This window comes from Pleurodeles waltl, chromosome 5 (assembly GCF_031143425.1).
Source record: "Pleurodeles waltl isolate 20211129_DDA chromosome 5, aPleWal1.hap1.20221129, whole genome shotgun sequence".
NCBI lineage: Eukaryota > Metazoa > Chordata > Amphibia > Caudata > Salamandridae > Pleurodeles > Pleurodeles waltl.
This window is the reverse complement of record NC_090444.1, coordinates 780242894-780269738: the sequence shown is the minus strand read 5'-3', so window position 1 is coordinate 780269738 and position 26845 is coordinate 780242894. Positions and strand designations below refer to the sequence as shown.

The window sequence follows — 26845 nt, the reverse complement described above, 5'->3', positions numbered from 1 at the left end:
TAAATGTCTCCAAAACTACTGGACGGATTTACACCAAATTATGAAAAACACTTTCTGGACCAATAGCTAGCTTTCTACCAAATTTGGTGTAATTCCGTCTGGTGGTTTGGGCTGTAGTTGTGTCTTTCTATGGACATTGCATGGGGAAAAAGTATTTTGGGACTTCCCCTTTTTCTCAGCCCCTTTTTGACAGATCACCCCAAAGCATTCAAGACATAACCTGAAATAAGTGGCCTACTAGCTTTGAAAATTTTGTGAAAAAACAGAGTTAAAGTTATTGGCAAAACAATAAAAACTTTTCCTATAGAAATTAGGTCCTAACTATAACTACCAACTGGCAATTGGCAGTATGTTATATATATATATACAGTATATATATATATATATATATATGTGTATCAAAACAAGGCCCTTTCAGGGTTAGAGTGACGCATAAATTATGCAAAAAACAAAGGAGAACTCTGGGAAGTTCCCAATTTAGGTGGAGAGCTGCTCTAGGAAGGAGCACTCTGCAACACCAGCGACACTCTAGATTTGCTCACCTCAAATCTCTGCTACATATGTATACATATATACATATGTATAAGAAAACATAAACCAATTTTAAGGAGATGAAAAACCAGCTATGACTACAAACACAACAGGTCTCACTAAATACATCAAACTACTGTCCAGAAGTACCAGGGACCAGTGTTTGCTCCCATTAAGCAAAAGCAAACATATCTCCACTTTCTGCAAGCTGTAGCTGTCAAACAGCTCCCGCTTGCAAAAAGCAGAGTTTCAATCTGTTTCCCTGCATGCAAGAATGCCTACCACTGTGTAATTGGCTGCCTGAGGTACAGACGAAATAATGGAAAGTAAGGTATGGGGAATGGCCAAGCCACCAAGCATGGCATTGTGTCCAGCACCCCCAAGTCGACCTGCTGTTACCTGAGTACCAGCAACAGGGGACGAGATTTGCCTTGCAGTGATGTTCCCTACTGAGAAAGGGGGCTTGTTACTTGTCAAACACTCTGAAACAGGAAGAGGGGAGGTAATCAACCCTCCAGAAGACACTCAGCAAGAGGTAGAGAGGTGGATGGGAGATTGCTGCCAATGAGGCCAGAGCAGCCACATAGGTGATTTGCCCTGGCAGGGAACTTGACAGCTGCAGAACACGGTCTGAAGGAGAAGGTAAAGAGGAGGCAGGTGAGAGCATGTGACATTACTGGCAAGGCCGGCTGCTGCTGGAGGCCAGAAGTTCGACACACCATCCTTGCAACCTAGGGTCTTGGTGAGGGGTGCACCCTGCAGCCTCTGGCACCCTAGAGCAGCCTCTCAATGGCAACAGTCTGGAGGAATTATCAAAAGGGCTGGATGCGGCCATGGGGGGACTGAGAGTTGCACACCCAACCTTATGACCTGGGGACTTGCTGAATGGATCACCTGATAGCTCCTGGATGGGATGATTTTCCTCTTGCCCTTCCTTCTTCTGTTCCCCCCACACAATTTTGCTTCTTAGGTGGATGCCCCCTCCCCCATGGGAGAAACTGTTTTGTAGTGACTGGTCCAGGGCGTTTGCAATTCTAGTTGGCCTCCTTGTGTGGAGTGCACGGCGAGCAGCCAAGGTGCCTGGACAAGAGCAGATAACAAGGCTGTGGTGTTCGGGCTACATACATCGTACTGACAGGAGGGACGAATATCCGGAGAACTGCTTCATGTCTTCTAGGAGATCAAGTGCATTGGGAAAGGAAGCCAGACATTATTTTGGACACTCAACTGAATAAGCTTGTGGGACAGAAATGCTCAAAAGGTTGGCTCACTGGAACTGTGAACCACTGCTTCATCCCCTATACTGACTGTGGGGTTGCCCTGGACAAAGGATGGCCATCTGCAAAGACGGAGATGCTTGGGTCTAGCATTACTGCATCTAACACAGCAAAGCCCATGGGTAGGGAGGCATTGCTGCGGCCCTTATAGACCAAAATTGGTAATTTTTCCACGTCTGCCCTGGGGGAGCTAGGCAGTTCACTCCTAGCAGTCAGGGAGACCTCACAAGACCAAACAGGCTGAATTCTCCAATACTTAGGAATGTGTTTGGATGAACAGACTGGGCAAATCAGCATCACCTTCTTGCTGCTCCACCAAGACTCGTGCAGTACTGTGGATAGGGTCCTTGAGACAGGGTGGAGGATATCAGAGACCAAAGACTACATTCTGGACAACTAGGCAAAAATTGCTGACATACGCAAGTCGGTGCTATACCCCAAGGCAAGAGCAGAAGATGTAGAAGGATGCTTTTGGAGTAATAACATAGGGATTGTCGGAATCCCAAAGTGAATAGAGGGCTTATTAATTACTCATTCCATTTCACAGTGGTTGAAATCCTGGGTGCTGAAAGAAGAGGTTTCAACATACTTCATAGCTGAAAGAGCTCACAGGTCCTGCTCCTCAAAACCCCTGGGGGTGCTGCAATGACCAGTTATTGCCTTCATTATCAATTTTAGCAAAAGGTTTACCATCCTGAGAGCCTCTTGGAAACAAGACCCTCTGCTCTACGACTCTTCCCGAGTTCTTCTGTTCTGGAATTATAACTGAAAATGGCGATGCACATTTCTTGAAGTACAGCAAAAAAACTCAGGACCATGCGGATCCAATATATGCTTTTACTCCCGGCCTGGTTCAAGGGTATTTTCTTAAGGTAAAGACTTTTGCCCAGATTTAAGAGGGCCTAGCACCATTCTAATGACACATTAGTGTATTTTTTCTCACAACGTGCCATATTTGCAAAGTGACACAATGCATGCATTGCGCCACTTTGTAACCCATTGCGCAACATTATGCCTGCGCCAGGCATAATACATGCAAAGGGGGCGTTCCCCCATTAAGTGGACCGAAAAAATAATGCAAAGAAATCTAAGAGATTTTTTTGTGTCTTTTTTTCAGCGCAAGCGTTAAAAGAAGGCTCCCATTGGTTACAATGGGCCTCTGGGTACTTTGCAGGATTAGCGTCAACATTTTTTATGCTAATCCTGCAAAGTGCTGAACTAGTGTCAAAAATATTGATGCTAGTTCTTTAACTGCCTTCATGGTGCACCATATATTAGGTACAGTGCACACATGGTGACTATGTTGGGGTACTAAGGGGTGCAAGAAAACAGGCACTGCCCTAGGTGCACTACCACTTTTCATAAGTATGCCCCTTTGTTTTTTGATACTTCAAAGAGCATCTGGGCCTGGGTGGAGGAACGGCTGGACTTTGCTTATGCCGGCGCTCTGGCAGTGGATGCAGGGGTGCAATGGACAGTTGATAGTATCTCTAAACAGCTGCCGCATTGCAACTGGTAGATGTGGGGAAGGCACTGCTCAGAAGACACATGGACCACAACTTTGAAGCAGTAATGGCCCACAGGGATGGGAGCCACCTTGACAGGACAGCGCCCAGGCACTTTCTGACATAGACTAACAAGAAGGCATTGCGAAGATGGGTGGTTCTACAGCAAAAACCACCTCATGTACACTCAGCTGTTTTTTTTCTTTGCTTCATATAGGAGCATGGTAACTTTGGTAACTGTGTCACACACCCCATTGGCCCTATTCAGGGACTCTTTAATTTTGTTTTATGTTGCCTCAGTGTCTTGAAAGTGGGTAAGGGTATTCAGGTACAGAGGGACAGAGTTATGTTTAGTTTCCCCTTTGGGAAATGTCCCAGGTTTATGGTTCTTTGAAAGATAGGTTGGGTGGTTTGATGGGTTGGGGGGAGGTTTCTGGACAAAACAAGGGTCTTTTACACAACTCCAACAGGATTACTCAGGTTTCTTTCTTTCATCATTCACTCCCAAAACAAGCACAAGGAATATTCCCTTTCTTTCCCTGTGCTGACCCTTGGCAATATGCCAACGCAGAGCCTTTTAAAGATTTGCAAATGGAATGTCAACCGCCTGTTAGACAGGATCAAGTGGGGGCGGTGCTGAAGGCTTCCATGTGCATGGCAGCCAATGTAGTAATAGTTCAGGAGAGCATCAGTTCTGGAATAGATGCCCCTTCTTTCCTTGTCAGGGTTTGTCCCTGGCCTTCAATACGGGCTTCTCTAGCGGATCCAGAGGGATGACTATATTGATTCGAAGTAATTTACAGTATAAGGTTACCCAGATGTGGCATAATAACTAAAAAACATTTGGAGGTATTCAAAACAACCTTACAAGGGGACATAATTAGCTATCGATTGAGTAGGTGTTGAGAGTAGCAGATGGGTGACAGCTTTTAAGGCCCCAATTTTGGATCAGGAAAAGCAGCGGGTTCAGTCCATCTATTCAGCTTTCCTCTGGTACTCTCTACATATTCAGGAGATCCTGAGGTAGACAGAGTTAGGGGAAGCTAGACGAATGACTAGCTGCACAGATCCACATTTACCAGTGGGTGGACATATCTTGCAACCTTCAGGGGTTGTATTCGGCTGTGGTTCAGCAAGAGCCCATCTCCATCATAATCACTGATGATGGCTCCCAGATCCGAGATGGGCAAAAATAGCTAGTCACTTCGCTTCACATAATGTGTCTTTGTACTCGAGCACCTTTATGTTAGACTCTGATGACCTGGTGTACTTTATTAAAGACCTTCCATACCATGCTTTGACCCCTGCGGACAAGAACGGACAAGAAGTTTCTTAAGGGAGAGTTCACTGTGGAAGAGCTTGGAGATGCTCTTGGACAACTACTATCAGGTAAAACCCCGGGGCACAAACGGTTTCCTGCTGAATTCTTTAAACCGTTCAAGTCCCAGCTTCTGGGTCTCTGCAGGTAGAATTTGCTGAGACTTCTAAGGGAGGGGTTCCTCTTAAATCTTCGCACTGCAGATATCTCCAAAATGGGGCTGCCCCCAGATTGCTGTGCTTCATACCACAACATTTCTCTTCTTAATGTTGGAACTAAAATTTGAGTAAGGTCTTGCCAATCTGTTGGTAGAGGTGATCCAGACTTTGATCCATTCGGACCAGTCCAGGTTCATGCCACCCGACACAATATTAGGAGAGTTTACAAACCCATTGTTCTGGTCAACAAACTGCCTGGAGCCCATGCACTTTTCCAAGCTAATTTCCACAAGGTTTTTGACTCCGGGCAAAGGGTATACCTGTTTGCCTAATTGGCTAAGGTGAACTTCGGGCCTATATTTATCAGGTGGGTCCATCTGAAGTTTAGGGTTCTCATAGCATGGGTTTAGATAGAATGCTCAATATCAGACTTCTTCCCTGTGCTGCAAGGCACCCGTCAGGGCTGTCCACTTTACCCACTCCTCTTTACGGCGGCAATGGAGCCCTTGGCCAGATAGCTCAGAATATATGCCCTGATTCAGTGCTTTGAGTGGACAATGGAGACCACAGATCAGGCGACGTTACATGCTGATGATGTCATGATTTTCCTTACAGAGCCCCAAGATTCAAGGTCTCGAGCCATTCAGATACTTCAGATTTATAGGGAACATTTAGAACTCACTACCAGTAAGGTCAAATCCTCCCTGTACCCCATCCATCACTGTCCATCTTTGGAGCTCCTTTGGGTGGCTGACATACGAGTTGGACAGGAGGGCTTTCATTACCCTGGGGTCTATATTACACCAGATACACAAGTAGCCTGGGACAGAAATCTTCAATCTCAACTGGACAGAATTCACAGAGACTTGATTTTCTGGGTGGCACTTTCATTGTCTTTTCTGGGTTGCTCATCCATTTACAAGATGGCAACTCTTCCACGCCTGTTATATCAGGTGCAATGCTACCCATATCTCATTCCCCAGTCCTTTTTCACGCAGCCTGAGACCTTATTTTTGGACCTCTTACTGTGGAGTCACCCCCGGGAATGCTGTGGCTAGATGTTTTAAATCTGCATATGATGGCAGTGTAGTGGCCACCAACATCAACTCTTAATTTAGGGCATCCCATCTGGTCATTATAAATTAATTGTTGTTTGACCGCCGGGGTGATCTGGCTTTCAATGTCAAAAAGAAGGTGGGGAGTCTAACTCCTTTACCTCCTATATGGTGGGGCAGCCTCCCTTTGCTCCCCCTTCCATGACAACAGTATTAGCTATCAGGCACAACACATCTAGGGCACTGGGTTGAGCATGTTATCTGGTGGGAGAGACTCCACTATGGTGTGGAAGCTGACTGGGTCAAGCATTCGCACTGCAGGGTTTCAGGAGGTGGGATATAATTTGAATGTCCAAACTCAGTGAGGTTATGTCTGGAACTACGTCTTCATAGGTCCTAGTTTTTTCACCATTTGTAGCTCTGTCACACACTTCTACCGCACATAACGCAGCTAGTGGATCTGCTTGAATAAGGCCCACCAGATACAAAGATTTTGCTGACAGACCTGGCAGACCACAACATTTCAAAAGTGTATAGCTCTCTGGTTGTTAATTCGCCCAACACTTTTAGTTAGTTGCAAGAGGTGGGGGAGAGGGACTTGAGCCCTCTGATAGAGGGTGACTGGCTGGTGGCATGCGCCTCCTCCAGGGAAGCCATGATTGCCTCTCCATTTTGGGCCATTCGATTGAACTACCTACACCAAACCTACTACATGAGGGAACTACTTTAGAAGATGGGTGTGACTGCCATAGCAGACTGCATGCAGTGTTATGTCAGAAGGCAGACTTTCTCCATACTACTTGGTCCTGTGCAGGACAGGTGCACTTCTGGGATGGAGTGCTTGATTTTCTGGGAGGGGTGCTGGTTTGGATGGTTTCAAGAGACCCAAACATCATTCTCATTCACAGATCCCAAGACTTAGACACTAAGGCCCATATTTATACTTTTTGACGCAAACCAGCACCAGCGCTGGTTTGCATGAAAATATTACCGCCAGCTAACGCATTCTAACACACCATATTTATGGATTGACGTTAGCTGGCGCTGTGGCCTTGTTACAATAAAACAAAATTACTCTAACAGGGCAACGCAGGTGTAGGGAAGAATGAGGGTTGTACGTCAAAAAATGGTGCAAGTCAGGTTAGAGTAAAAAATCATGGCTCTCATCGGGCTTGCGCCATTTTTTGATCCACAACCCCCATTAAAATGACTCCTTAGGAAAGACAGGAGTCATGGCCCTCTGCCCAGTGGCCATGCCCAGGGGACTTCTGTCCCCTGGACATGGTCATTGGGCACAGTGGCATGTAGGGGGCTGCAAGTTAGGCCCCCCATGCCACTTACATTTCTTTTTTTAAATTCTTACCTCTACTTACCTGTACTTACCTGGGATGAGTCCCCCATCCATTGGGGTCCTCCAGGGGTTGGCGAGGGTGGGAGGGGGTGTCCCTGGGGGTGGGGAAGGGCACCTGTGGACTGCTTCCATGGTCAGAGACCATGTAAATGAGCCCACAGGTCCCTTAACGCTTGCCCTCACCCAGGTGTTAAAAAATGGCGCAATCAGGCTGGGCACCATTTTTTAAGGCCTGCCCCCTCCTGTGCATCAAAATGACGAAGGAGTATAAATAAGGCGCACATGCCTTAAAGTCATTTTTTGGATGGGAATGCCTACCTTGCATGTCATTAACGCAAGCCGGTTTCATGCATCCAGAAAATGACGCACACTGCTGAATTTTGACGTTCGTGGGGTCGGGCGCCACAGTATAAATATGGTGTTAGGTTTGCGCCAAATTGCCATCAAAAATGTTGACGCAAATTTGGTGCAAACAGAGTATAAATATGCCCCTATGGCCCAGATTTATGCATTAGTGCAGTGACATTTTTCTTGCGCCCTTAGCACCCCCAAACGCCCCCAAGTGTGCACCGTATTTAAAATACAGTGCACCATGGCGGTAGCCAGGGGGGGCTAGCTTCATAATTTTTTATGCTACTCCGACGCTTTGCAGGACTAGCATCATATATTTTCACGCTAATCCTGTGAAGCATCCAGAGCCCCATTGAACACAATGGGAGCCCCTTTTTGACACCTGCACTTAGCAGGCATTAAAAAATGCTGCTGAAAATGGCGTAAAGGAATCTAATAGATTCCTTTGTGCCATTTTTACATCCCCCCTACCGCCGGAACGCCCCCTTTCATACATTATGCCTGGCATAATGTGGCACAAGATGTTACAAAGTGGCGCAGTGCAGGCATTGCCCTACTTTGTAAATATGTGATGGCGTTCTTGCCCTTCCAACACCACATTAGCGTAAAACAAATGACCGTAAAATGGCGGTGGAATGACGCTAGGCCACCACAAGTCTGGGCCTTCTAGATGTCTGCTGGACTTGCTATAGCTAGTGCTTGTTGTGGCAAAAACGATATAGAGAATGATTATGAATTGCTCCTAATATTCTGTCCCATTTGTAAACTGTTTACACGTGGGTCCGAATTGCGAGTTTGAAGGTATATAACCATCGGATAATTATCAGATGCATAATCTTCGTTAAATTTCAGCAGGTCAAAACTGCTGAAATTTGACAAGGGAACACATAGAGTAGTTACAGTAGCATGCAGATTTTGATGTGTTAAAAACAAAATCCGCATGTTATTCCCCATGAACTCGTAATTGGTGATATTTATTGCACCTGATAAATAACGTACCATGTAGTATTGTTATTTATGAGGGGCGATTTATAACTCCTTCAATCAGGCTCCGAACCAAGGGATCGATCCCCCTATCCCTGGAGCGCTGGAAGCAGTGCTTCAACTGCTGCATTAACCTGGAATGCCTGGTCTATGTGGGAATGGACTACCCTCGCAAATACTAGAGGATATTTCATCGGTCTGGAGGTATTGTCTTTGTGTCCATTAAGGAGTCCGGCCAGTCCCTGGAAGATGAGCTACAAGACTTTCATGGGTGGTTTCCTATTGTTGAGTCTGAGACGAGCCCCAGAACTCCCAACTTGACAGAGGCTAGAAGCTATTTTCCTCAACTGATTTGGCTCCACAAACTCAAGCGCTGTTATTCTGTGGGGAAACGGTTGTTTGCCTCTACTGTGTGAGGGTTGTACAGGAACCTTATGATTTTCTGTCTGTTTCTATGTCTAAAAAGCAATAAAAAGTTTCATTAAAAAGTAATGTATTAAAGGCTTTAAGCACTTTTCTGTGGCCGTTTGATTTAAAAAAAAATACACTGTAGCATGTACCCACAGTTGCAAACTGGCCTCTTCACTAGCATCATTTTTATCCAGACCTAATTTTCTAACCAACTGTACTTTGCAGGCTGTGGTTTGCATGTAGGCCTCGAAAGTTAATGGAAAATGGAAACTGCGAGCCTCAACCTGGGAGGTCCTGTTGGCAGAAAAGCTAGGCCCTTATAATGAAGCTCATGCTGTCATGTACCCAACTGTCAACCTGGTACTGTAGACATATTGGCCTTATTATGTGAACATTGATGAAAACCTAATCTTGCAAAATGAATTCGTCATATAACGATGCTTATTTTTCTACATTATTTCACAGAGCCTACTAAAGACAAGTTTGAAAAACCTGAAAAGCTTGAACCAATAAGAACACACAAAGGTAATAAATTGTTAATGTTCCAAATGATTTTTAGGAATCTGCACATTATTCTATGCTTTTTACTCCACTTTCATCAACGACTACACATAAACTAGTTAATTTTTAACTAGGATCTACGCTTTCTATCCTATAGGAACGGTAGTTACAAATACTTAGATTAGACGCGTTTCACAAAGCATCGAAATTTCATATTTCTACTTAGAAGCACCATTTCTAAGTATTGGGGCAAAATGTTAACTTTAATGTGCTTCACAAATGATGCGTGAACAGTCCTGGAAATCTATGGCCCGCATTGAGTTTTTTCAGTGCACAAATGTGGAAAATGTATGCATGCAGGTTTTCTAGCAGGTTGTACGTTTTGTACATGTAAATTTGACCAGATATGCATTTATACATTAACATTTGTTTTTTGGTTCTCCAGTTGGATTTTTTCCAGTGGAGAAGCATATAAAACTACACTTCCAATAAATATGGGAGTTCTATTTTTTATTCTAAAACTGGAATAACATGTACTTCTTTGTATGACAGGAGTAAATGGGCATGCGTTTTCAGAGAGGGAAACTTAACTGCAAGACAGAGATGAATATCCACACATTAAGGGCCATATTTATACTTTTCGACGAACAACAAGGGTGACGGGGGGGTCCCTGGGGGCATGGGAGGGCACCTCTGGGCTCCTTCCGAGCCCACAGGTCCCTTAACGCCTGCCCTGACCAGGCGCAAAAAAACGACGCAAAAGCGGCTGGATGTAATTTTTTTTGACCCGCCCACTCCCGGGCGTCATTTTTGCCCGGAAGTGTAAATACGGCACACATGCCTCTGAGTCATTTTTTAGACGGGAACGCCTACCTTGCATATCATTAACGCAAAGTAGGTGTCCACGCTAAAAAATGACGCAAACTCCATGAACTTTGGCGCTAGACGCGTCTAACGCCAGAGTATAAATATGGATTTCGTTTTGCGTCGAATTTGCGTAAAAAAAAACGACGCAATCCCGGCGCAAACAGAGTATAAATATGCCCCTAAGAGTGTTCAAATTTGTCTAGAGCAAGGCGCACAAAGAAATGCCTACAACGTCACCTACAGAGTTTAGAATGCAAATACACAAAATATGGCATGTTGAGAAAAATGTTCGCATTCGTGAATGCGCTTTAGGTTTGAAAACAATCGTTAATCCAAATACTGGGAATCCATATTGGAGTTTTAAGTTTAAAAAGTCGCTATTACTCCATGAATCAGCTCAACCCAGATAGGTAGCATGCCTTGTGAATTAACATAGGTGCTGCTTGCTCCTAGTCCTACCATATTTAAATTCCCACAATACCGAGGTACCGAGCTACCAGCAATGAGAGGAATTCTTTTGTCAAAGTAATCTCTTACAACGTGATATAATATGCTGGAAAAATGTTCACTAAAATAAATCAGTAAGTAAATATTTAAATCTTATATTCCACCTTAGTAGGGAGTGAATTGGGTCATTAAAATTGTAAGTGGGTTGTATTCAGCCAGAGCAAGAGCTAAATCTGCACTTATTGTGCATTGCACGTTCCAGAAAGCATTAGAGTTGGAGTACATTCTCGTGCAAATTTCTTTTGAAATTTACAGTGCCACCAGTGTGGGAGCCGAACCTCAAATTTAATGCACAGCAACATTTAGATCACCTCAAATTTACCTCTAGCCGTTCTGCTCAGCACCCTTCATCTTGGGATAAAGAACATCCTCCTCAATATCAGGGACAACATTAGTTTAGCAGAGTTATTAAAAATATAACTTTGGGCCACTCAATAGCTGAGTTCTAGATTACCAAAAAATGTAAAGGGCTTTATCACAAAATCTCAATTAAGCAGTATAGAGGAATGCAAAGTATATGCCATGAAGGATAAAATACAGAGAATGTAGTCAAGAAATCAACAGTATTCCAAGTCCACTGAACAGCAAAAATCATATGAGGAACAGACAGTATTCCTAGCTTATAGATGTTCAGCAAAATGTCTGGGTTGCCCCGAGAATCAAGCGGTTTTTATACACACTTTATCAATATGTAATAAGCTAACAAACTGCAAATTCAGAATGCCATGGCTAGTGATAACACATATTGGACAAATCAGAAGTTGCACATAATGCACACAACACTAACCCACTTTTAAGACAGTCTTCTGTGCCGTTGCTGTCCGCAGATGCACAACACAATATGAAAGATTTTTCAAATGCATACTCTAGTGTATTCTACCAGGCCCACATCAGACCTGCGGGGAAATGTCCCTGGCTTTGGAACATTTAATACAAAAAATGGTTTCATTCTCAATACATGCACTCATAGGACAATAACTAATTATGGCAAGTATCTTGTGCTCTGCGAAGACTGTGAAGAGAGAAGTTATGAAGTGGGGCATTGATTGGGAAGGGGTGATGAGCAAAAGCAAGACGAACAGAACATCAGAACAACATCTGTATTAATAAAAATGTTGCACAACAAAATTACATTATTAACATACTTCTAAATGTCAAATTAAAACCATTTTAAATGCAGTTATTATTTTCGCATGTACGACTAGAATACTTCATAAAGATTATTAATATTCAAAATTATTTGTCATTGAAAATTGGGCAGTAGAAAAAACTTCAACAACCTCCCACCTGAGTATTTTATTATCACTGAATACATATTAATAAAACTTCTCATAGATTCCTTTCCGCCATTTTATGCCCCCCCGGCACCGGAATGCCCTCTTGCATACATTATGCCTGGGGCAGGCATAATGTGGCGCAATGATTTACAAAGTGGTGCAATGCAAGCATTGCCCTACTTTGTAAATATGGCGCAGCATTTTTTCTCTTCCAACGCCACATTAGCGTAAAAAAATGACGCTAATGTGGCAGTGGAACAGCACAAGATCAAGGTAAGTCTGGCCCTTAGTCCCAGAGACAAAGAGGAACGTTTAAAAGTTTACAACAAATTAAGGGCCAAATCTATGTGTATGAATCTCAAGAACATGCTTTATAAGTACAGAATCACCAAAGAAGAAGTAAAGTGTTGAATGAGATTACATTGTATAAGCATAAGGCAAACAAAAATCTCAGTTGCAGCAATATAAAAGATGAGGAACAAGATCAAATTGTGTGTATATAAGTCTCGGTCCTCTTGCCTAATCAATGGAGAAGCTAAGTCGTTCTAAGTACCCTAAACTGAGCTATGGGACATCCTAATTATCTCTCAAGAAATATAGGAAAACATAGAAATATCGGAAAGTGTCAGCACAACAAAAACATGAGTAGAAGTTCTGGTTGAGAGGTGTTGTGTAGCATAAAGCCACACAAAGGGATAAAGAGTAGAGAGGTCTGTACCTCTCTGAGTCTCAAAGGGGAATCTACTCTTGTCAGGAGCTAAAGAGAAACTGCCCTTGTCTAACTAGTTGCATACCAAATAAACCCACAGAACCTTCAAAAAATCCAAGTTATCAATGCCAGTAGTTTTCCATCTTCCTTGCACTGTTGAAATTGGAAACTCCCATCAAGTTCTCATCTAAAGAAACAAACATCAGGACAAACTTGAGTATTTCTCGGATCCTGGTACACAAACAGGAGTCTTTTCTTCTTGGTTCATTAGTGCTTCATATGTCCTTGCAAATACAGAATATTGCAAAGCGAGCAAAACTCGATGTTGAAGGTTAGACACACAAAATCAAAATTTCTGGCCTTGGGTTATGCTAACTTAATATGACATTTCAAGGCACCTTCGAAATACATGATTATACATGCATCTTCAATTATAAATAGAAAATAAGAATTAAAAATGAAACATCATAATATGCAATTTCAGCATAATATCATAGTAAGAGTGCATGAATATAAATGCACCTAAGAAATACATTTCAGCATGTTGAAATTAACATTAAAGCACAAATATATATATGAATTATAATCTTCTTCAGTGAATGCACCTTGAATAATACTATTTAGATACTCCAATTTACATTTGCAATGTTAAGGCACATGATATATGTACATTATTATGTCATATTTGTGACGCATAATGGCACAGTCAGAGTTATACTAACAAGGTCTTGGGCGCGTCCAGTAACCACCTCCACCTTCCTCAAATTCACTTTTGCATTGAGCAATTTTCTCTAGTTCCACATAATTCCTTTCCCTATTGTGACAGCACTGTTCCTGTTAGAAATGGGGTCTTTGGTTGGCAGTCAGGTTACCCTATGTCCAAGTAAGGACCCTCCCTCTAGTCAGGGTAAAGGAGAATCACCTTCAGTTAACCCCCGCTTACCCCCTTGGTAGCTCGGCATGAGAAGGCAAGCTTAACTTCAGAAGCAATGTGTAAAGTATTTGTACCAACACACACAGTAACTCAGAGAAAACACTGCATAATGACACAACACAGGTTTAGAAAAATAGGCAATATTTATCTAAACAAAACAAGACCAAAATGACAAAAATCCAATATACCCAGGTCAAGTTATGAATTTAAAAATCAAGAGTATTAAATCCTTTAGAAAACAGTGAGAATGTTGTTAGCGTACAAAAGTACCTGTGTAGGGTCAAAATAAAGCCTTACGGGTTAGTGTGCGTCAAAAAAGGGCAGTGATGTGTTGATTTCTCACCCGCAAGTAAGAACGTACATCGTACCTTCTCCGATTGGGTTGGCATTTGTTCCCTCTCTCCCACAAGAGAGCAATGCATCAATCCAGACAAGCACCTTGGGTCTGGGGTAGGCATTGCGTTGATTTTCCACCCCCAGCGATGTTGTGGTGAAATCCGGTTGCACGGTGTCCAGAAACCGCACTGCGTGGGGGCTTGCTTCATTAACAGCAGCCGCTGCGGGTGTTGCGCATCGCTTCTCCAGCTGTGTTGCGTCGATCTTCCAATCCACGATGCAGGTGGAGCGTCGATGTTAGCCACGAGGCCGGCGGCGTGTCGTTTTTCAGCGGCGAGGCATGTGGTGCGTCGAAAGTTTCCCTGCATGGCGGTCTTTGAGTGGATTTCTGTCCTTTTCCACCAGCTGCACCTCTCAAGAGCCCAGAGACAGGTTAGGGCACCACTTGTCAGGCAGGACTCCCAGCAGAAAGCCCAAGGGCTGGCAGAGAGAAGTCTTTGATGGCCCAGGAGGCAAGTTCAGTTCAAGCCCTTAGAGATTCTTCACCAGTGGGAAGTCACACAAAAGTCAGTCTTTTTCCTCTCTCAGACAGAAGCAGCTACTGAAGGCCAGCCCAGCAAAGCAAACTCACAAGCAAATCGACAGTACTCCTCCTCCAGCTTCCAGCTCTCCTCCTTGGCAGAGGTTGCTCTTGATTCCATAAGTAATCTGATTTTCAGGGGTTTTGGCTGCTCTTCTTATACCCCGTTCTGCCTTTGAAGTAGGCTTACTTCAAAGAGAAGTCTCTGTTGTTTTCAAGATCCTGCCTTGCCCAGGCCAGGGCCCAGACACACACCAGGGGGTTGGGGTTGCATTGTGTGAGGGCAGGCACAGCCCTTTTAGGTGTAAGTGACCACTCCTCCCCTCCCCTCAGCCAAGTTGGCCCATCAGGATATGCAGGCTACTCCCCAGCTCTCTTTGTGTCATTGTCTATAGGAGCGGTGCAAACAGCCCAACTGTCAAACTGATCCAGACAGAGAATCCACAAACAAGCAGAGTCACAGAATGGATTAAGCAAGAAAATGCCTACTTTTAAAAGTGGCATTTTCAAACATACAATCTAGAAACCAACTTCACTAAAAGATGTATTTTTACATTGTGAGTTCAGAGACCCCAAACTCCACATGTCTATCAGCTCCCAAAGGGAATATGTGCTTTAATACTATTTAAAGCCAGCCATGTTAACCTATGAGAGAGCTAGGCCTTGCAACAGTGAAAACATAATTTGGCTGTATTTACCTATCAGGGCACATAAATCACATAAGTACATGTCCCACCTTTAACTTACACTGCACCCTGCTCATGGGGCTACCTAGGGCCTATATGAGGGGTGCCTTGCATGTATAAAAAGGGAAGGTTTAGGCCTGGCAAGTGGGTACTCTTTCCAAGTCGAATTGGCAGTTTAAAACTGAACACACAGACATTGCAGAGGCAGGTCTGAGCAATGTTTACAGGGCTACTAAGGTGGGTGGCACAATCAGTGCAGCAGGCCGACTAGTAGCATTTGATTTACAGGCCCTGGGCACTTGTAGTGCACTTTACTAGGTACTTACTGGTAAATCAAATATGCCAGTCATGGATAAGCCAATGTACACCTACAATTTATACAGGGAACACTTACACTTTAGCACTGGTCAGCAGTGGTAAAGTGTCCAGAGCAAACAAAACAGAAAAAACAGAGTCCAGCACACAAAAGCAACCTGGGAAGTAGAGGAAAAGAGTCAGGGGAGACCATGCCAATGATGCCAAGTCTAACAGTTCCCTACTTTCTTCATCCCTTTATGTCAGGGGAATACATACATCCCATTGGGTGCACATCTGGAATTCCTCGCTCGGATCAGATCACCTTCAGCCACATATAATCATTTCACAGCATGTGTTCTCACAATACCTTTTGTATTGACTGTATTTCATCTCTGTGCATTTTTTCAACTCCTTCATATCTACAGCTTCATTTGTCTCCATACACACAATCAATTCCATCCATTCAGTACTAAGGGGTATAACTAAATAAGCCCACAACAACTCTTTAATTACTTCTCACCATGTCACCCAATTAACATTTATCATTTGCAGAATGTCTGTAATCAAGCTCTACTTCCTCTAAGCTAACCATTGGCACATCAGGATAATTGTGGCACAACAGGATAATTGCTGGCCCCCTGAGTGGGGACCACTCGCACCCCGAAAAAAGTAGTTAGAATCCTAGGTGTTATGATAGATGAAAATCTCTCTATGAAAGAACACGTAAATGCCATCTCGGGATCTTGCTTTGGAATCATGTGCCTTCTTAGGGAAGCATTCCAGAGGCTACCTCTTCAGTCAAGGACATTCCTTACCCAGGCTTGCATAGTAAGCCAATGGGATTATGGCAATGTATTCATGGTAGCCATGGATGAAGGCCTTTTTGCCAAGCTCCAGGTGGTACAAAACAGAGCGGCTCGCTTGACTTGTAATCTGCCACCTTGATCTCCTTCAGAACCTACGCTCAAAAAAGCTTTACGCTTGTTTCTGATAAAAAGTGCTCTCTGTACACAAGTCCTTACATGGAAGTGGACACCTCTACCTGCAGAACAAATTGCAGTTGTACACCCTGATCCTTAGTCTTACGTCTAGTGTAAGACTTCTACTACACCCTCAGAGCATCTGCACAACCAAGTACGGAGGCCGTTCATTTTCTTACTTGGCCCCCCAACACTGGAATCAGCTACCTTTCTACTTATCCTCATGTACTAATTTTAATCAGTTTGAAATAGTCTTTTAAACCTGGCTTTTTAATCTCTGTTAATTTTAAAGTGTTGCTAATCGCTTATTATTGGACTTGTAGGGGTGTAACAGTGCTCAGAGACCTCTCTGAGGGTGATTTGTTGCGCTTAACAAATAACAATAACATAACATAATAGTTGGAAAGAGAACATACCTATGCATCTTGTTGCTTTCTTCCAGTAACTGGCACATTTCCTTTGAACTGGCTTGTGCCCCTTTGTCACATGACCGTTCATAAAGATTCTATTTGTTCCAGAATATTTTTGCCATATTTTCAACCACCCACTTTGTTGTTGTTTACATGGCAAATTCCACTTCTAACCACTTTGATTGGTAATACACCAAAGATATAGCAATTCAACTGTAAACATTTCCCTGAACATCAGCTCCCAAGTTGCATCACTGATTTACTGAAAACCACACTGGTGATTTAAAGGTTTCACATTAATTATGTGGACCTCCCCACTTAACTCACATGCCCCAAATCTCTTATAATACCCCCAGCTGATTGTACAAACAAGGTCCCATTGCCACTTGTTAAGCATAAGTCATTCCCAAATGCATTTGGTAAGCCAGCATCAACAACTTTTCCCTTTATTGAAATGTATCTATGTGTATGTGTGTATGTTTCATTTGTAGAGAGTAAACCATCTCAAATGAAGTAGAACTATGTATTGGACGAAAGGCAGAGATTCAGTCAGTTGGTATTTAGAAAGGTAACGAGGTACTGAGAGAGGAATTGGATGGTTACTAACTAGGGGGGGGGGTACTGTTCTTTGAAGGCAGAACTCATCCGTGCTTTTCCTGAATTGGAGCATTATTGTGGATGTCCTGATGGATACTGAGATGTTTTTTCCAGATGCTGGAGATCTGCTTCATCTTTAGAGAGCAACCAGCTTAAAAGGCAGAGATTGTAGTTGTGATGACTTTATGGCCAATGCAGCTGGTTCTGTATAGGGGTGTATGAAATTCAGATAATTTGCTTTTGCATAATTACATGAAATTTCTGGAACATTACGGAAATAATGCATATTTATATCTGCCATTTTGAGCTATATTTTAGCATGACATGCTGGCTCAACTCCATTTTAGACACAAAGATGCATTTCATGCTAAAAAGGCTCAAAAATACAAGTGTCATAAACAGCAGCCAAATGCATTCTGGTCATTCACGGTGCTCCCATGCTCTACATTTTTAGCATGAATGGCACAAATACATCATACTAGCATAATTAGGGGAATTAGCAAGCATTACAAAGAATTATTGAAATTACACAAGATTAGGATAGCGTAACAGAAGTTTTACAGTTCCTTAGTTTTAAAAGGCCGCAAAGGAGCACCAATAGAGTTTCATCAGGGTGGGGTTGATATGACCATATTTTTTATGATCTTCCAAAGGACTGCATACATAGAGTAGGATGCCTTGTTGCTGTGGAGTCTTGGAAGCCATGTTGCAGGACGTTGCCACAATTTATTTGTCACCACACCTGAAATCCCCCCACGCCATCAATCAATTCATCCTTCACTACAGCATACCTATCCATGTTACCACTTTCCTTCCGCCATCCATCTTTCAGATAATGTCGTACAAACTTTAGCTCTTGGTCTTCTTGTACTGCCTTTTTCCACTTACCTTTTCCTTACCAGTAGTTGCATCATGTCCCAGCCCCAGTTAGATCTTGGTGGAGGGGAATACTTTGTCACAATTGTGACGGATATCTCGTCCACCATATGATGATCCCATTAAATCCTATGGAGATTGTAATACGGAAAACGGGATATCCGTCACATTTGTGACAAAGTATCCCCTCCGTCAAGATCTAAATCAGGCCCAAAATCTTGCTTCATTGCTCTTTCTCCCACTACGCTACTCTTTTTGCCTTTTCATCTCACTTTTACATGTTCTTTTTGTCTCTGCTTTTTCTTTTACTGGTTACCTATCTTTCTCCATCCCTTTTTCCTCACTTTTCTGTTTTTCACAAGTTTGCTCTGGATGAAATTCATATGATGAAAAATTAGGTCAGGCCTCCAAACTTGAGCGCCAGTACTCACTACTTGCCAATGAAGCATTGTCGCATTGCAAAAATTGAAAGAGGCATGGGCAGCAAAACAGAAATTTCACAACTTTATCTTTGTTTTACTTCTTACTTCAACTGAAAATCATTTTTCCATGTGAACCCATCACCTACCTCAGACACACTTTGTGCACCTCTTCCACCTGCTTCATCCAGCTATAAGTTCAGGTAGTGCAAAAGAATGATAATGCAAATAAAGTTCTGACTGTGTGGATGTTAACATCATTTGGATGGACCATTCCCCTAAAGTTTACCAAGGATCATGGATTAGGTGTCACAAACGCCTAAGCATTTGCAGATGTGGTGAATTCATAAGTGAACCTTTTCCAAGCAAAAGTAGTGCCTTTGTCAACATCAGATTTTGTATGCAAAGATTTTTACCTCTTGTTTGCGTCACATAACCTGCTTACTTTAATATATTGTTTTACTTATATTGTTACTTTTCAGTATTTCACAAAGATAGACCTGAGAAACCTGAAAAGACAACCTTACCAAAAGGTAAGTTTTAGTGATTACCTTCCATTATCCATTTGCCTAAAACAATACAACATTCACTTTTTGCTGATTAGAATACCGTAAAAGACTAAGGACGAAAGCATCAGAGGATTTGCTGCAAAACATTTTGGTTGTGGGACCTCTGAGTGACATGTATAAATGTAATAATTACTGGATGACACATTCCTTGTCCATAGGTGTTTTTGTGTATATGGTGTCTATTACCCCCTCCAGGGGTGCTGGGCATGGTGTGTTCAGGTTGAGAGTGGCATAGAACCAAAGTCTATGTGAGAAAGACAGTTCAGTGGGTTATAGGGCAATTAAAAATTACTGAGCCAACACCTGCCATTGGGAATTGTTGTGTTGTCCTTGAGTGACCCTACTGCAGACCCTCAAATGCTGAATCAAGTACTCCCTTTAGGCCTTGATTCTCAGGATAGTGAGTCAGAATAGCACAAGGCTCTCAGAGAGGCACTGTGGGCTAGAAGCTCAGAATTCAGCAGAGCACATCAATACCACTCAATAGCTCAGGCCCTCATTGTGATTCTGGCAGTCCTAGGAATGCCGGACTCACAGTGGCAGTCCAACAGCCACATTATGACTGTGGCGAAAGAGCCACGGTCCAACCTCCAGCACCATCACCTTTTCACTGGCTGATAGGCTGGCGTTGCCGGCGGTCTTAATCTGCCAGGGCACTGCTGCAAGCAGCACTGCCCTGGGGATTACAATTCCAGTGTCCTCCAGCTTTTGCATGGCGGTTCCACTGCCATGCAAAGGCTGGCAGAGATGGGGTGCCGGGGGCATTTGACATGGGTAGTGCTGAGGCCCCGATGGGAAGCCCCGTCGCACTTTTCACTGCCTGAATTACAATGAAGTGCACTGAATCGCATGCCCAGCAATAACTGGTTCAGCAAGAGAAAGGCAAACATCTGGGGAAATAACATGCAAAAGATGGTCCTCTCAAGAAGCAATATTGTTTTGCACAGCCCCTTCTTCAGTACTCCAGGATGCAGTTGGCCCCTCACACTAGCTGAATGACCATCAGGAACCTTGCAGAGCCTGCTGACTCCCAAGGGCCTGGTGAGGCAGAGGGATGGGTATGAATTCAATGTAGGTAATCATCAATTGTGGTTGAGAAATTCTGAAGCTATCAGGCTTTCCAGGGTATTTACTTCAGAGACCCAGAATGAAGTAATGCATGCTTGTGGTTAAAGTAGAATGAATGCAGCCCTATTACTAGAGTTATAGCTTAAACTCAGTCAGTTCACAATGTATGTAAACATAATAGGTGTCCAGAACCAAAAAGGCACACAAAGCTGAACATGAGCAGCGTTTATGAAAAGCTGAAGCTCGATTCCTGCTACATGAGTTTGCTCTGAGTTGTTAGAATTTTGCTCCAGAGACTCTTTTCTAGGGACTAAAAATGACAGCTGCTGGCTTCCAAAACCAGCAACTCATCCTTCTTATTCATGGTCTCATGAAAGGAGGTAGAGAATTATTTCATTGCTGGGACCCCTACTCAGTCTAGAACTACCAACACCTCCATCCCTTCTAGGGTTACACATCATCTCAAACCAAATATGTTTTAATTTGTTTAAAATACCCGTTTAAACACAAAGGTACATCTCTAATTTACAATACCATTGACTGCCCTTTAAAGCTAAATTTGTTTATGACATATTATCACATTGTCTCTTCTATGCTTGTTCCCCTTTCCTCGTGGCTTCATGGAGGTTTCCTAAGGGTTACAGAAAACATGAGTGCGTACTCTCTTTGTTTTTCAGCCTGGAAGCATTCCCTACCCTTAGAAATAGAGAGATGCTGCTAACAGCCTTTGAAACAACAGCCTCACTTTTCCTCAAGTGTAAGAAGCTAATCCCTCTAGGAATAGACTAGTCATACCAGGGTGCCTTTACTCTGCCCTCCAAAAAGCAAAGTAGTCACCAGTTAGCTATAGGAGTCTCTTAGAAGAATTTGATTCTTTTAAATGTGTGTGAAGGAATAGCTCACCATAGGTCTGAATTACAGATTAGGAAAACATATATATATATATATATATATATATATATATATATATATATATGAGGACCATCTCCAGTCCTTGTACCATAAGAGCGGAAATGCACCATATTTACTAACATATGGACCATACTTTGTCTGGTCTCAGTGCTGGTGCACTGTGTGCTGCCTATCACCAATGCTGGCACCCTTGCACCATGATGCAAAGGTGATTGTGTTATAGGCAGGGTTGTTTTTGTGCAGAAAGGGACACTTACCTCCTCAAAAGCAATCCTTTAAGGCATTTCCTCTTTCTGAGTGAGCTGCAGAATGCAGCACACTTAGAAGGAGGAAAAAAGGAGAAGAAACAGAGATATTTCACCTCTTTGCTTTGTGCCTCTGTGAGGAAGCTGCACAACTTTGATGCATTCTCAGGTTTACTTGTCTTGGTAATTGTGGGAATGCACCAAAATACATGGGTAGATGCATAGGAACATCCACTCTTCATCCATGTAATGCCTTCCCTTTGCAGAGTAACAAAACAAGAGTACTTTAAAAAAGAAGCAGTAGTTCATTAAAATGAGAAAAGAAGCCTGATGATTGCCACTGAAAGGCGCATGCTCTTATTCAAATCCATGAAGGCTGTTTGGCATGTTGGATGGCAATGACTCGTGATCAAATTGCATTGTAGACTTTTGTGTTGCTGAAAACCTTTCACCAATATCTATGGAGTAAAGCCTTAAATAATAGTAAATAATAATAAATAACTCAAAGTATTTTCAGATATTTCTATTTTACAACTGGTTATTTAAGGCAAATAACATTTCCACACATTGTGTCATTTACAACTGTAAATCAGATTTGTGTTAGTGGCAAGCCTACGCGAAGAAAGGTTTCGATTTTCGTAACTTCTCTTATGTCGGTTGATCATCCTAAACATTCATTATGGATTTTCTCCATGAAGTTGAAGATCTGAAGGTGTATAGTTTATGTGGTTGTGAAAAGTTCAGCAGTTAAAGTTAGAGTTCTTTCAAGTAACTATAACTTGCACCCTAAGGTAACTAGCTCACGCCCTTGCTGCGCACAGTTTTTCTATCAATAATTTTATTGCAAATGTTGCAGTGGTAATATTAAAGATGCCATGGAAGATGTCATCAATGATATATGTGGATTAATCAGCTGTGCATGGCAAAGGTGCGAGTTATATAGTTACCTCAGGGTACAAATTATAGTTACTTAAAAGAACTGTAACTATCACTGCTGAATTTCTGCGTTTTTGTACGTGTAAATTCAGAACATAACTACAACGTCCCTGTAACCTTTTGCTTCCTCAGTGAATTTCTATGTTTTTTTAACATAAAGTAATTTTAATAACTATAATTTATTCCAACCCCTGCCACGCACAGCCAAAGGCTGTATGCGGCGGAAGTTGGTAGCAAGGCCTGGCATGCAGCCAAGCACCTATAACTGCCCAACCCCAGGCCAAGTATTGGCCTTTGGCCGTGTGTAGTGCAGGTTGGCCATAGGACCTGTCTCTCTCAGTGGATCTGTGAGTGATTGAGCGTCTGAGTAGGTATAAAAGTGGGTGTGTGAGTCTATGAGTGGGTCTGAGTGGGTGCATTAGTGTCTGTGTGGTTGGGCAAATGAGTCTCTGAGTGCATGTATGAGTGAATTAATTAGTGTATGAATGAGGCTGTGGTTTTTCTTTCACATTTTAGCACATTTGTGAATATTTTGCGAATAATTTATGAACGTTTGTGAATTTTTGCGAATATTGCTCATGGTTACACAAAATGATTTAAACCCATAATTGTCCTCTAAAACACACCTATATCACACCCCAGGGGCCAGGGTACCTTCACCCTGACCCCTTATGCCACTTTCAATTAGGATTTTCACCCCTGAGGACCATGTCTCATGAAATAAAACGGCGGCCATAACTTTCTAGTCAGGTAGCAATCTGCCAATTACAACGCATCTTTATGCACACGCATTCATAAAAAGTTTTACATTTCTGCAAAATATTTGCGAATTAATCGCAGGGTCGCCGCAGTCAGAGATATAAAAATTTGGATTTCCCAATAAATATAAAAACCTACTGAACAGATTTACACCAAGTAAGCGAAAGCACACACTGCTTACCAAAAGCTAGCTTTCTGCCAAATTTGGTGTAATTCCATCCAGTTGTTCAGGCTGTACTTGTGTTCAAGGGTCCTATATATATGTATATATATATATATATATATATATATATATATATATATATATATATATATACATATATATATATAGATAGATATACATAGATACATGATATACAAATTCAAGTAATACCATAACTTCCATTTTCATATGTTTTTGTAATCTGTCTTTGTTAAAGCTTATATTGCATTATTTATATACTTGATTCAAAATGTTTACATTTGCCTTGTCGACATGTGTTTCAATTTTCTGATCTCAGTGTGGCCCTTCAGTTTTTTAAAAGGTCCTGGTCCTTTTTTAGTTTGCTTAGGGAGTAGTTTAATTTCCTGACAGATGGTCTTCACCTTCTTTTTGTCAGTATTCATTTGAGTTTCTGTAGTTGTTTTATTTTACAGAACCCATGGTTGTTCACACTATTGAAATGGGCTACTCCACTGATACCAGAGAACACCTATTCGGTGTAAAGAAAAGACGTGTATGCTTAGCAGAACTTTCCTTTAAATAAGTGATGTTTTTGCTTGCAAATTTATGCTAACACTGTCTTTATGAAGCAGTGCTGGAATGTATTGGCAGAGTAATGTGCTTTTGTAAATGTGCGTCTGATTGATACACAGAAAAAAGTGTGCGAATCTAGTCTTTTATGCACACATTCAGGAAGTACTTGCCATTCTGGACCTGATTCAAAAAGATTTTGCTAAAAAGAAGTGCTACTCTTGTAGTACTCCTGACGTAATCCGAATTCCCTGGAATATGCTGGGAGTATTCAAAAAGTAAATCACGCCTATTCATTAAAAACTCTTTGTGAATCAGTCACTGGGTGCCAACTGTAGTGTTTGCGCAGGGGTGGATCACTCCACTGCACCACATCATGCAGGGGACTGTGGACGTTCCCCCGCGGAATCCAAGCCCAGTGGGCGCGTCCCCCGTGATGTAGTAAAAGACATAAATGTGGGGATACAGGGTGGGAAAGTTTTTCATAGAGAAGAACTAGTTGAGTTAATAAAAGAGCATCTATACTATAAGCGCAAGTCCGAGTGGGTATTGGAGCTCTCAACTTTACAACTGGCGATGAAGGTGGGCCCACCTGTCACTCGTGGTGCCAGAGATCCTGTGCGCTGTGCCGCACCACAGCCGCGCTGCACACCCTCCTGCATCCTGCCTCCTGTGCATGGGGCGATGCGCCTCGGGCCGGCCCGCTGCCCCGCCTGTGCACCTCGGTGTGACTCGGCCCGCCCAGCGGAGCCCCAGCCATGCCCAAAGAGCAGAGCAGCTTCGCAGCTGACGGCGGCCTACAACAACCTGCCACACCCTCCCAGCACGTCCCACGGCCATCGGGGAGGCCACGGTACCTAGCCAGAAGCTCAGTGGAGACACTGCATCAGCGTCCGGCTCGTTATCCACAGGTGAAGCACTATTCTCCACTCTGACCGCAGTGCACCACTTCGAGCACCATATCAGTCGAGGACTTCGCAACCCCCTGTGCTGGCCTGGCCATATACGGTGGCTCATTCAAACGTTCCTGTGGGGAGCGGGCCAGCTGCAGAAGACCCTCCTGCGTTGCGTGAGGTGAGAAGGCCACCCTCCACACACACAGACCACGAGGCACCTCTCCCTGCACCCTACAGGCGACTCAAAGTATTCATTACCATGGCCAGCATCCCTGCCCTGGAGCCCTTCATCATCACAGAAGCCCCCCACCCAAGCAGCAAGATGGAAAGTGTGGGTGGAACACCTCAAAACCTACTTCGAGGCTTTGGAAGTTAAAGATGAGTGCAAGAGATCTCTTCTCCTCCACCAAGGGGGGGCAGACATTCACAAAGTGTTTAAATCAGTGATAGAAGCTACACCTCACACGTACGACACTCTGAAGGGTGCAATCGCTGCGCATTTCGAACCATACGCCAACCCAGACTATAAGCGCTTCTTGCTGCACCAGGCTCGCCAAAAGTCAGACGAATCAGTGGACGTCCTTTACGCATGGCTACGGGAGTTAGCAAGCACATGCACGCTGCCCTACAAGAAAGATGAAATCCAGGCGCAGTTTATCTAGGGGTGCTCCTCATCAAAACTCAGGGAGCGCATCCTGCAAGAACCGAACATGCGGATGATGGATATCCTCACCCTTGGAGGATCCCAGGAGCTATCAAAGGTGCGAGCTGCGTACATGGAACAAGCACCGATGGTCCAGGTTAAAACAGAGCTGGTCAGCGCAGTAAACACAAGTGCACTGAGGGCGAAGGAGGAGTGCTACAAAGAAAGGCAGAAGGACAGACCCTGCAGGTGGTGTGGAGGATCGCTGCCACATCGCTGCCACATCCGGGGAGCTGCCCTGCTCGAGGGAAAACCTGCAGTGCATGTGGAAAACTCAACCACTTCACAAAGGTCTGCCGGTCCTCATCAAAAGCAGTGGCACCCATACACAAGAAAGCTGTCAGAGCAATAGAAGCCGCCCCACCCCCATCATCAGACAGTGACATGGACGATGACCACCAAGTGGTCCATGTCATACAAGCAATCGGTAGCTGGTGGCTGCCTACGTGCCAGGTGATTCTGCAAGGCCTACCCATCTCTGCATTGCTTGACACAGGGCCCTCAGTAAATCTTACGGCCATGGAAGGGTATCAGGGACTCCCAAAGCCACCGCCACTCTAACCTACCCTTGTGCAGGTCTATGCATTTGGGAGCACTCAACCACTAGAGATAGCTGGAGTTTGCACAGCGGAAGTCGCCCATGAGGGCACTAAAGTAGCAACCAAAATCTGCGTGTCAGAGGAAGGCTCAGGGTTCCTACTCGGCTGCCAGACCACGCAAAACCTCAACCTGTGCACTTTGCGTTTAGCATCCACGCTAGCGAGCTTGGAGGACCTCGTGAGAGAGTTTGACTCACTCTTTAACGGCATTGGCTGCCTGAAGGGATCGCCCCTCAAGCTCCACATCGACAACTCAGTAACCCCCCGCCCTCCTCAGGCACCAAAGGGTGGCTTTCCACCTACGCCTAAAGGTAGAGTGGGAGTTACGGCTTCTGGAGCAAGCGGGTATTGTCTACACACACCAGCCTCTGGAGGTACACCCAGCTTAATTTCGGCATCTCCAGCACTGAAGAAATGTTCCAGCACATCATCAAAGAAGTCCTGCAAGGACTCCCAGAGGTCCTCATCGTGAGCGACGACATCCTGGTGCATACTCCTACCTTGGAAG

At 43.6% G+C, this 26845-nt stretch overlaps 1 protein-coding gene across 43 annotated transcripts in view; it reads left to right on the top strand.

Moving 5' to 3' along the window:
• The window catches only part of TRDN (triadin), a 1868677-nt gene that overhangs the window by 373474 nt on the left and 1468358 nt on the right, over positions 1 to 26845 (top strand). For all 43 annotated transcript variants that reach the window (XM_069234794.1, XM_069234791.1, XM_069234779.1 and 40 more), the window contains 2 exons: positions 9407 to 9466; positions 19400 to 19450. In XM_069234794.1, coding sequence (XP_069090895.1) covers positions 9407 to 9466; positions 19400 to 19450 — 111 coding nt within the window. The remainder of the gene's footprint in view (positions 1 to 9406; positions 9467 to 19399; positions 19451 to 26845) is intronic.